The 12,984-nt window shown below is 35.3% G+C and overlaps 1 protein-coding gene across 1 annotated transcript in view; it reads right to left on the bottom strand.

Annotated features, from left to right (window-relative positions):
- LOC136800286 (A disintegrin and metalloproteinase with thrombospondin motifs 9-like) overlaps positions 1–3,488 on the bottom strand; it is a 28,156-nt gene extending 24,668 nt beyond the window's left edge. The window contains exons 1-3 of the mRNA XM_067056912.1: positions 3,331–3,488; positions 2,326–2,852; positions 454–622 (exon numbers count right to left, since the gene is read on the bottom strand). Coding sequence (XP_066913013.1) covers positions 454–622; positions 2,326–2,852; positions 3,331–3,406 — 772 coding nt within the window. The 5' untranslated portion in view covers positions 3,407–3,488. The remainder of the gene's footprint in view (positions 1–453; positions 623–2,325; positions 2,853–3,330) is intronic.
- Between the last annotated feature and the right edge of the window lie 9,496 nt (positions 3,489–12,984).

Genomic DNA, 12,984 nt, shown 5'->3' with positions numbered 1-12,984 from the left:
ATATAGACTTTAAACCGAGTTAGATCGAGTTATTGACGAGTTACACAACATTATACCGGGTTATTTAACTCGATTTAAAGCTATATCCGCATATGGATAAAATAATTGAACATCACACACAAAAACAAACTTTTCGAACGAAAAAAGGCCGGAGCTTTGAAGAAAATCATGTTTATGTTATGATCGGGAGAGTAGAGAATAACAGTTATCAAAACTTTCTATAAAAAACAATTTAAGACAGGGATAAGACAAGAAAATACACAACAATGTTGTGATCCTTCAAATGATAAATAGATAATTGTTTCAACTTTTAAGTTGGCCGCTAGCTTGTCGTGTCCTTCTATGAGTCTTATATTTAAGCTTCAGAAAAACTAGACACAGTAACTACCTCTTAAAATTGTCTTTCCAACGACAAGGAAAGATTAAAATAAGACCGAAACAGGCAATTCTTACCTGATAACGGACAAGGCGATTCCTTTTTCTTATTACTTCCATCATGACCGCTCGGGGTTTTATTGGTATCGAATTTGGCCGCGTAGAGATGATGCTCTGGATTCGTAGATGTGTATTCAGGTGTTGGGCTTATCAGAAGCTCAGATTGTGAAGTTCGTATTACTCCTTGCTGAAATAAAAAGAAAAAAGAAATAGAGTTGAAGTACGCATAGGGTTTTGAGTATTGCTACATCAAAAAAAAAACGCGATTTTTCCTATGTCACAATTACAGCCGGTATAAATATTTGATTTGTAAAAATGTGATTTCAAATGGTGAACTAATAAAAAAGCGTGTAATAGATATTCATGGCGCCTTTGGTTTACGTCAAAAAACGCCATCTTTCCAGTTATGAACCCCCAGCGGACCTTCAATTCACGCAATCACGCAAATTTTTTTCGTAATTCACGCAATTTTTTTTCTATTCAGGCAAAGCTTTCCGATTCACTCATTTTCTTTTTTTAATTTTCACGCATTCACGCAAGTTAAAAAAGCCCATTCACGCATTCACGTAAACCACTGGGGGGGGCGGTTATAGAGGAAAAGATGTTATGATTTCTTGCCTGATTAAAATGATCTAAATATATGAAAATGAAATTGACAGTTCTAAGAAAAAATTTTATAAAACCCTAAGGTAAGACTCATTAGAGGCTCGACACAAGCTATTCGTTTGCAAGATGATAGCATCTGCCATACGAAGTCATGCATGCAAAAAGAGAATGACGGAAGATAAACAAAAATACGTTTTACACTTTATAAACACCTACTTCTATGGCTCGAGAAATCGAGCTTATAATCAGCTATTCTTTTACAACAAATATTGAGAAAGAAGACCGAATCCAACATTACAACTATATAATCATCGAAAAATCGGTTTCTGGCTCTATCCGGCTAAAATATCCTTAATACGTCTTACAATCTAAATCTATACAGTCATGAGCCGTTTAGATTGGGTGAGAGTATATAGGCGCCGATACCGGAAATATTATGAGGTTGTGACATAAATTTCAATTTGGCAAGAATTGCGTTTTTTTTCTAGTTTAGGTTTTTATTTTGACCCTTACTTATGATTTCTCGTTGATTACGACTTTCAATATTATCGAATAACGAGAGCGTCAACCTTTACTGAAATGTTATTGCAGTCTTAGTTTTTGCTTTAGAAGTGTAAGTTCAGAGCGTCATAACTCCCTTACGTGATGCTTTAAGTGTTTTGACACCAAACCAAACTAAACCAAAGATTTTCAGAAAGTAGCACTACATTTTATAAATAAACATTTCAAAAGAGAAGAAAAAATTTGATGGTGCTGTGCGGTTAGCACATGGATAAATAGATTTTATTAAGGAAATTTTCCCCAACTGAGGTATGTTTTTAAGGGTATTTTTTATTGATGACGTTATTGTTTTGTGACGTATATTTGGGGCTTCTTTTATATGTGAACACACAACTTTGTTTTGAAATTCATCTAACATTATAAAGTTGCGACGTTATGTGCGCCAAATGGGATCCCTAAAATTAAAAAACGACCAGGTGGCAAGGAAAGTTATGAACAAAATTGCTGAGTTCAGAAATTTCTAAACCAGCAAAACTATCTACACGACCAAAATATTAAGAACAAGTTAAGAACATTTTAAGGTTTTGTGGACTCTTAAACACTCGATTTCTTAAGAAAAATAGAAAAAAAAAACTCACAAAAAGGTAAAATTAAGAACATTTTTAGGTTTCAAACTCAAAAAGTTAAGAACAAAGAAGGCTCAAATTTTTGAACGCGCTTATAAAAATAACATGTACCGAAGACAAAATATCAAACAAGAAAGAAAAAAAGAAAACTTCTTACCATTCCTTCACAGATGTTAAGAGTCACACTCGATTTGTTATCACCCAAAACAACACCAGTATAAAAACACTGGTTCATATTTTCATCAAAATGGCCCTCTGTATAAAGGTCACCAAGACGACGCTCAGTTAAAAAACTCGGTGATAAAAATTCACTGTTTCTTTTCAATTGTATTACTATTGATTCTGTATTAGACAAAAGTTCGTCTTTTATATTTTTCATACCTCCTCGATTCGGTACTAAGGTCCCTGATTTAGTTCTTAATTCGTAAAATATAACATTTTCTAGTCTCCTGTCATCCTTCCGTAGTCTATTATGATCAGATTTAGAGTCTGTAAATTTCTCTTCGTTTTTCTGTTCTGCTGATTGATTTATCCGCGAACAGTCTAGCAGCAGAGCATTAAATCTCGTTGAGTCTGTTTGTTGCGCTTCGAGCGCTAATAATCGTTCGTTAGCTTGTAAACACGTTAGTTCTTTGGAATAGACAAGCGTCCAGTCTTTAATATCATCTGATAGGGATAACGGTACTAAAAGAAAGAAAAAAAGCAAATAAAATATAAACCAAATGCAGCTTTAAGTGACTGCAGTGAAGTGACTATAAGAAGTCTCATTTCAGCAATCTGAGCGAGACTTGAAGTAGAGTTTTGCACTCTAACTCTAGTTAGCTGGTTTTTTGTTCTTAACGTAAAAGTTGAATATGAGTACGCATATGATGGGCCTGCTCCATCTTTTCAACTTAAAGATGCATCATTGAAAGTTTCTAGTAAGGTATTAATACACAAGTTTCGAATTAGCTCTCTATGTTGATTCCATGTACGCCACCCAGGAAAATATCAAGTAAACAAACTCTCTGATTGGATAAAATGTTAACGTGTGCAGTTTTCAACCAATAAGAGTTTATACACTTGATATTTTTTAGTGTAAGTTACACGGAATCAAAGCAAAAAAACTAATTCGAAACCCGTGAATCGTGCAAAGTAGCACCATATGGCGTGCTCAACTTACATTGTGAAAGCAACGTTATACATGTCCTTATAATCAGTATTGAAAAATACCATATCTGCCCTTTATTGAAATTCATCTGAAGCGCCAAATTTATCAAATAAAAATACACATTCGTATCCTTGTCACTTTTCTATATAAGATATCAACCAATAGTATTCGATAATTTCTCTCGATTAGCCAATAGGAATCTCTTTCATAAAAACTATCCAATCAAATCAATGCAAATTCATTTTCTTCTTCGTCAAAAATAAATATCTCATTATTGAATTGGAGGCTTTATTTAAAACTCGACTGTTGTCATTCAAATCGATAATCAATAATAACCAATCAATGACCAATCGATAATCAATAAATAATCAATTCTCTTAAAACCAAATCAAATTTTCTAACAACAATTGCAACTTTCAAGCAATCCTTTTATCTTTTTGGTAAAGTATTATTTTTCCAGGTTTTACGATTTTTTGTTGATTTTTTAATTATATTTTCCACACACTGCCGGTGGGATCTTGATGGTGCTGGTGTTGGTTGTGATGGAATTATCTTTAAAAAGAAAGAATAATTGGTAATTAATAGTCAATCAAAGATCAGCAGCCAATCAGTTAATTAATCAATTGCTTCAATTAATCGTCAGCCGTGCAAAATTACTCGAATCTGATTGGTTTAGAGGAGTGCGATTAATCGTTAATTGCACTAACATGCAATACCGTAATTACTATTTTCTCCTTTGTTACTCGTGATTAACCGTTAATTGCACTCCAAACCTAGTACAAATGACTCTCTCTCTCTACTCTATTCGAACTTCTAACTTCTAGTTCCCGTCAAGCAGGACACAGTATAAAAAACTTTGTAAAATTCGAATCTCTCTGTAATTCGAACAGATTAGACTTCCCATTCGAGTTCGAATTAGCGATGAATCTTTTTTAAACATTCACACATTATCCGATACGCAATCAATATCAAAATACAACACACTGTAAAATTCGAAATAAAATTTCGGTGCCTGCAAATCAAAAGTCGAACAAATTATTCTATGTAATTCGATTCTTTCTCTAACTCTAAAAATGTTCACTGTCCCTTAAAAATCGAATATAAGAAAGTCAACTTCAAATTATTAACCCATAATATGATTCAATAACCAATCAATAATCGAAACCAATCAATCGACAGCTCAATAAGAATCAATCAATATTATATGTGGTATAATTAATGGTATTAAGTGCGGTGTTTGTTTGGTTAAGATACGCCACCGAGCCATAAAAGGTTTTATATCTTAATCAACCATAATATCATCCTCCATAAAAGCTTTTACACCACAACAAAAAACAAACAATCTCAAAAATTTTACACAAGAAAATCTTACAAAAACTAAAAAGAAACCTCTATACTAAAGAGGGAAGCGGCAAAGCGAAGTAAAAACAGTGTCAAAAAAAATCTCAAGAAAAGAAAACCCCTTCAAAAGAAAATAGTGTGTTTTAGAGTCGGGTGATGGTGTTGTTTTAATCTGAGCCGTAACTCCCGGAAAAAACTCTGTAGCATAATGAAAGGAAATAGTGTCAAAGCTTAAAGCTTAAACAATGGAACCCTATTATTTGACAACAGAAAGCCAAAACGTCATGAATTTTATTTGTCAAGCCTTTATTACAAGGGTCTTGTGTGACAACTTTTAACAAAACCCCCCTGAAATCGTCAAAAACTTCTTTTTTATCAAACTAAACAGCGGTTTCCCCAAGTTTTGTTTTCAATTTAAAAAATAATTTTCTGCGACTTTTATAAGAAGAAATGTACGAAAGTCGAAGGTAATTGGCCCGTATCGAGCCTTTCTATAGCATGTTGCTGTCCGTGCTGCCATATGTCTGTTGCAGCGCTTTGTTGATTCGAGTTCATTTTAGAAGAAAAGGCGCCTTGTAACATTGCGAACAAACACTCGACTTTTGCTTTGTCGCTGGGCCTTCATGCCGCTTCGACTTCTTATTTCTTATGAAAAACAGTTTGTCGTCATCTTGAAAAATAATAGAAATCTAAGAAAGACGGGGTTAACTTTAAAGAAACATCGAAGGGGTAGTTTTCATTTGACAAATCAGGGCAAAGAAAATATCTTTTATTATCTAAAACAGCAGCATATAAAAAAATTTTTGTTGGGGCTGTAATATAATTCAAAAACCACTCCGTTCATTTCTTTAACTTTGACTGACTTTTGAAACATTGTCATATTATTAAACACAACAAAAAATTTGATTTTTTTTCTTTCTTTGAAAGGAGTATTTGCTGACAAGTGGTATTTCTTGCTTTTTGGTCTTGTCAAGCATTTTGAAGTAATACTTAACCTGCATGAAATTTCAAAATAAACCCGTCCGTATTGCTTTGTCCTAATCAGAAATTTAAGTACTGTACCCACAAATGAGGCGCACTTGCTTAACGGGAAAAAATACCTCAGTGTAAAAACTAATGCCTCCTGAACTTACGGCCAACTTTCCAAAATTTAGCTTAACAATCAAATCGTTTTTCTGAGTACTGATTGACCTATTGGGGGGTGGGGGGCTATTGGCTCTATTACATCATAATTTCGAGATTTGAACACTCAGATTGGTTTGAATATTGAGCGAACTGTTGGAAATGTAGCCGTGAGTACAGTAATATGCAATGATAGCAGAACATTTATTTGAGAGTCTGCTGGTTCCAATCAGCTAGTGCAAGTAAGCTTTATAGCTTATGAAGAAGTTTCCATTTTCACTCCTCAACCCATTACCGTTTTAAACTAGTCTAGATTTCATGGTTTCCGCTTCACTAACCTCACTGTACTATGTTATATGCTTGTTGTGCTAAAAGCTTAGCCTCCATAAATACGTGGTACTGCGTAAATGATATAACGTTTGAACCTAATCTAGTGGACATAAAGGCATCAAATGTTGACATAAAAGATTTTGATGCATCTTATTGACATTTGAAATGTATAAATTAAAGAAAAGCTCAAGTTTCAATCAACAGGTTGATAAGTTATGAACCAAACCAAAAGACAAACTGAGTGAGGATCAAGATAATGAGCGAGTGAGTGAGTAGTAGAACGAACAAACGAACAAACGAATGAACGAATTAATGTATAATAAACAAACTTGGATGTATCATTATACAGAGGCTGAACAAAATGCAAAACATCAAAATGATTGCATAACGAACGAACGATGCAAACTGATAAAAAACTTAGCTCGAACTCAAAAATACCAGCCCTTATGAAAAACGATAGTCACCAGAATAAACCAACCAACTACCAGCTAAAAAGCTTAATGAATGAGTGATATCAAATGACTCGAATAGTTAATCATTAAGCCCGGGTGTCACAAAAGTTTCACTGTACAAAAAGTAAGAAGCAAAAAATTAAAGGTTTAGAGCCAAATAAATACCAAATATTAGCATTTCAAACATCAATCTTTAAAGTAAAAGAAGCCCTTTGTTTTCTAAAGAGGGGTTGCCTTGCGGGATGAAAAAATGTGGGTAATTTTTGTGAGGGATCCACGAAAAATAGTTTGACGAGTATGAAAAAACAGTTGAGCGTGTTACAACACTAATCTCGATTAATCTGGTTTGATGGAGGCTTAATAACATTATCTTAAACAAGCCTCTCTCTTTTTTTTCGTTTTACTTTTTTAGTGTTTGTTTGATGATATTGATACATTTTTTGAAACTATCTAAACATAAACATTGGAGTAAAACCCACTCAAATATTTTCGAAAGAAATTTCGTTGGAAAGATTTTTTCGCTTTTTTTTGAAGTATCCTTTCGTATCATTAAGAAATCATTGGATATTGATATTGACATTGAATTAGATCTTAACATTGAGGTTGAATCCAAGTTGCAGAAAAATCCTCTTCACAGGTGAAAGAAGAAGAAACCGAAAGCGTAAAAAAATGAAACTGTTTCACAATAACCCAAAAATCGGTTATAACGGTGGAATTTGTCAGTGATCAGTGTTTGTTTTCTTATGTTTGTTAAAACTATTTGAAGCATTTGAAAAACTTTCCATCAGAATTTTTATGAACAAAGTTATAAGGATGGGGCCGTAGAGCGATGAATGAATGAACGAATGAACGAATGAACGAATGAACGAATGAACAAATGAACGAATGAACAAATGAACGAATGAACGAATGAACGAATGAACGAATGAACGAATGAACGTTTGATGGAGGCTTAATAACATTATCTTAACATTATCTTAAACAAGCCTCTCTCTTTTTTTTCGTTTTACTTTTTTAGTGTTTGTTTGATGATATTGATACATTTTTTGAAACTATCTAAACATAAACATTGGAGTAAAACCCACTCAAATATTTTCGAAAGAAATTTCGTTGGAAAGATTTTTTCGCTTTTTTTTGAAGTATCCTTTCGTATCATTAAGAAATCATTGGATATTGATATTGACATTGAATTAGATCTTAACATTGAGGTTGAATCCAAGTTGCAGAAAAATCCTCTTCACAGGTGAAAGAAGAAGAAACCGAAAGCGTAAAAAAATGAAACTGTTTCACAATAACCCAAAAATCGGTTATAACGGTGGAAACTGAAGTGATATGAAGATTAAAATGAACCGAGAACGAACGAACGAACGAACGAACGAACGAACGAACGAACGAACGAACGAACGAACGAACGAACGAACGAACGAACGAACGACGAACGAACGAACGAACGAAAACGAACGAACGAACGAACGAACGAACGAACGAACGAACGAACGAACGAACGAACGAACGAACGAACGAACGAACGAACGAACGAACGAACGAACGAACGAACGAACGAACGAACGAACGAACGAACGAACGAACGAACGAACGAACGAACGAACGAACGAACGAACGAACGAACGAACGAACGAACGAACGAACGAACGAACGAACGAACGAACGAACGAACGAACGACGAACGAACGAACGAACGACGAACGAACGAACGAACGAACGAACGAACGAACGAACGAACGAACGAACGAACGAACGAACGAACGAACGAACGAACGAACGAACGAACGAACGAACGAACGAACGAACGAACGAACGAACGAACGAACGAACGAACGAACGAACGAACGAACGAACGAACGAACGAACGAACGAACGAACGAACGAACGAACGAACGAATGAACGGGTTGGAAGATGCACATGAGCAACCAAAGAAAATGTCGAGTGAAAACCACTGACCCTTATAAACTGGACTAACCTATATCAGCCATCTTTGATAGGAGTTTTTTTGAGTTGTACCATTACAGTGTTGAAACCATCCCTAACGTCCAACGTCGCTACATCACAAGTGCTCAAGAAAGAGTAGATCTAGCGCTCTCGATGCATTACACCACAACAATTATGGTACCACTTTCATCAACTCAGATCAAAGGATTTAGCTTTGCCGGGGTTGACAAACCTCCTCTGCAAGTTTTATATAAAGGTTAGTGGTGAAAAATAACTAATGACCAGCCGACAGACAGACAGATAGACCAGAACCTACCTAGGCAAAGGCATAGGTTTTGCAGATATACTGCAAAGATCACGGCACAAAAGCCGTCATGAAATCAAGACAAAAGAATAAAGATTAATTGCAAATCCATCGACTAAGTATCAATTATCAATTCAATACAGTGGAGTCTCAATAACATCTATCATACGAATGTCTCTGTAACTCGAACCGAATGTCTCTGTAACTCGAACGAATGTCTCTGTAACTCGAACGAATGTCTCTGTAGCTCGAACGAATGTCTCTGTAACTCGAACGAATGTCTCTGTAACTCGAACGAATGTCTCTGTAACTCGAACGAATGTCTCTGTAACTCGAACGAGTGTCTCTGAACGAATAACTCGAACGAATGTCTCTGTAACTCGAACGAATGTCTCTGTAACTCGAACGAATGTCTCTGTAACTCGAACAAGTTTCCTGGTCCCCCAATTAAGAATGTCTTATAAAAAAGGTTCTATAACTCAAAATTTCCATAACCCGAACAAATTTTCGTTCCTCGTGCATACTCGAATTATGGAGAATCAAGTGTACTTACATATTGTAAGACTTTATTCCGTTCGTTTTAAATATGTATCTTTTTACTATCATATGGAAACCACTCTCAAGAGAATTAGACTAAATACGCTGACATGGTTTCCGCGTGACAGCAAAAAATAGTGAACAACTTAAAGCGAATGGACTTTAGCCGCGCATCATTCAAAAGAAATACCGTTATACAAATGAGAAAAGAAAATACTGATACCAAAGCAAAGTATTATTATGCCGGCAAAAGATTTTCTGCAGAAAAGAAAAACAACAAAAAATAAGCGGTCTGTACAAACTTTAAAGCATAAACAGAGGCATGCCGGGGAGACATTGAAAGCTTCTTTCGCTTACCTTAAAACACCAGGAAACCCAAACAAACGCTGGAATCTTTTTATAAGCACCTCAAAGATCTTTCTATAGTTGCCTCTCTCTAATTCGACCTTCAAGAGACTAAGACTATTCTTCGAATTCAAGAGCATTTTAAATTACTTTTCCGCTGAGGGTGCTAATGTTTTAAATCGATTTAAAGGAAGATTCATATTAAAAAGGTTCAAAATAAAAAGAGATTTGGCTGTATATGCATATCTAATTACAGAGAGATTCGAATGATACATTATGTAATGACAAAACAAGACTTTTTCCATAAATGAAGAGCAACGTTGTGTGCCAGCTGGATCTGAAGGTTATGTATACGGTTGGACACGAACATTCATTGAAGGTCATGGACGATCGATGGACGTTGAAATAACCTTGTATACCAACATGAAATCTTTGCGCAAGAAACCCAGTCATCGTATGATTGCTCCCTCTCAAATTATTAAAGATAAACTTGTAACATTTATAAAAGCTTATCACCAGACAAGACTTTCAAAAAGACGTTGCAACAGATTTTTTCTTGTGTTGTGTGTGTATAGAGAAAAAACGTCACTTTCTGTGCAATATAAAATGGGGTTGTAATTTTTTTGACACATTTTTTTCTCTGATTTTGATATCAGTAGCGGTTTATAGAGATAAAATAACGGTCTTTTTTCATATAAAACTCAATATGTGTTATCTTTACCAAAGGGAGGGATACTTAATATTAAAGAGAAACCAGAAAAAATGGGAGCATTGCTCTCAAAAATTAAGCAAGTATAGGGCTTTATGATGATAACGATAACACTGTCTTTCTGACTAAGTAATCCTTATAGCCTCCAGCCCGAAGGGCTAGTTGCAAATCTCCTTTGTAGGATTTGAAGCCAACAAATCCTACCAAAGTTGTGCGGCCTAGCGCGGCCCACCTAGGTTTTGCATAAATGCCAGATTGAAACTAAAATTTACCTCTAGATTTCGAAAAAATACCACTCGAAAACAAAGGTATCCCTTGATTCAATCTGTGGTCAAAAATACGGCGCGTATTTTAAGACTTTACTTCTTCTTGCCTGAGAAAGGTTAAAGATTCGATTCTGGCCTTCTGGCGTATACTTAATTGCCCTCAACGTTACCCAATCAGAATGATCGTTTCGAAAAATTATTATAACCGTTAGTTTAGCGGGAATTATGGTGGACGAATACTTCACGTTAGCTAAAAATGTGTAGCGGCGCAACTACATCGGCTTTTAAACGTAAAATGATTTTGAGCTTTATCATTAGATATACTTATACTAAATCTGTGTACTACTATCACTAAATCTTCTAAAAGCTAGCTTTCCATATGATAAAACACAGTGTTTAGTAAACCAAAACTACTTGAAGTATACATTCTTGGTGAGAGTGTTAAGACAACCCCTCTTAACTCCTCTAAAGTCATCACCAAGAGAGAGTGTTTAGACCACAAATTATTTACACTCTAGAACTTAAAACACGCATTTTTTATAAGAACCAGTAAATTTTTGATCAGGCTAAGCTGTTCTTAATATTTTGAAATTTTGCGGGCTTAAATTTTCTTACGATGTTCTTAATACGCTTAGTTTACTTTCCGTACTTAAAAACTTAAAATCGTCGACGTTGTATTTTTCTGCAGCTTACGCTTGTAATTCAGGCTGACTCACTGAATACGCTGCTTTCCAAACAACACTCCCGCGAAAATTATTTTTTATAAGAACTCAGAAGGCAGACGCTTGCTAGTCTATTGAAAATTTAGAAAAGCATTTAAATCAGTAGTGCCTTTGTAATTTCTAAAATCTGAGACTTAGATAGGTTTAGTCCAATTTTCAACCACGTGTTCTTGTAAAATTTCTTTTATAAAAAAGGGTGTAAATATTTAAAAGTCAAGGACAACTGATTAGTTCCCGCCAAAATAATTTCCTTTAAGGTAGTTCTCTACTTTAATGAGAATGAACACCTAAAGTAATATGCTCATCATTCAGATCGTTAATTGATCGGGCGTACGTCAAAAATGTCATGCAGTTACAAATTAAGGATGTTAGCAATTTGTGCTGTCGCTTTGGACGGTGATTCAAGCAAAATGCGTCGGTATAACGATGCTAGCGACCCCCGAACAACATTCTTTGAATATTAATCCAACGTAACTTAGATGAGGATCGCGGATGTTAGATTGACACTGTTTAGATGTTTTTGTGGCATCTGAGAACTTCAAACAGCAGAAACATTTAGCCTGTATTATTTAAACTGGCAGTATCACAGCGTCTATCAGCAGTATCGGTTTAATCAAATAGTAGCTGAGACGGTAGCCCCTTGGACTCCAAGAAAACGATCGAAAACTCTCTAAATACGACATTTCTAAGTTATCAGCATCACATTCTCAAAATTATGACATTCTGCAACAGAAAACTTTGCAAAAATATATCTTCGAAACTTCCATACCCAATAGCTGGATCAGTTGTCCTTGCCAATCAAACACTCTTTGATTTTTATATTACTAATTTGATCCCCATTAATATTGACATTCTGCAGCAGAAACCTTTCCAAAAATAATATCTTCCAAACTTCCATACCCGTAATAAAAGCAATAAGCTGTAAGATATAAAACGGTGTATTACTAAAAGCGGGTTTAAAGTAACGACTCTATGCAAACAAGACACCAATATCCTTTAAGCCCTGGGTAAACAAATTAAAAGACGGGAAGAAAAGGTAGACACGACCTTTATTGTAGTAGAGGATTGGCGTAAAATATCGACATTTTTTTATCATTTTTTGTTTGAATTAGGGGGTATAGATAACCCGCTACCATGAAAAATATGTTAAAGAAATGTCTGTGTCATTTAGATAAATACGATTGACGTTCGAGAGCTCTATCCCTTCTTTAACTCTTTAAGCTCTGTTTTTTATACCTTCAAACTTGGTAGCACACACGTGTTTGTAACGCTTGCAACTGTCTTTACTTGGTAAAGTTTTTAACCACGCGCAGGCGTTCTAGATAGGAAATAAGTGGCTTCATTTCCCATCCAGGAGTTTTGAGCCTAGCCTTTCGGGCTTGGAAGTCAATGGTTTTGATCGCCTAAGTTGTTGCCGGATACACTCTTGGTCGCAAGCTTTAAATATCTTTACGTACGCGCCAACTTTTGACGCCCGCCGTAGGGTGTATTGTCAGAAAATCAGACAGAACTGTCCAACACCAAAGTAACCAAACGAACCGCCAAACTATCGGTAGTATAAAGGATTCTTTATACAGAGACTACACC

Source organism: Clytia hemisphaerica, unplaced genomic scaffold (assembly GCF_902728285.1).
Source record: "Clytia hemisphaerica strain Z4C2 unplaced genomic scaffold, Clytia hemisphaerica genome assembly, whole genome shotgun sequence".
In the NCBI taxonomy this organism is placed as follows: Eukaryota; Metazoa; Cnidaria; class Hydrozoa; order Leptothecata; family Clytiidae; genus Clytia; species Clytia hemisphaerica.
Note: the sequence above shows the minus strand (reverse complement) of the source record. Positions and strands in the feature narration are given on the sequence as shown.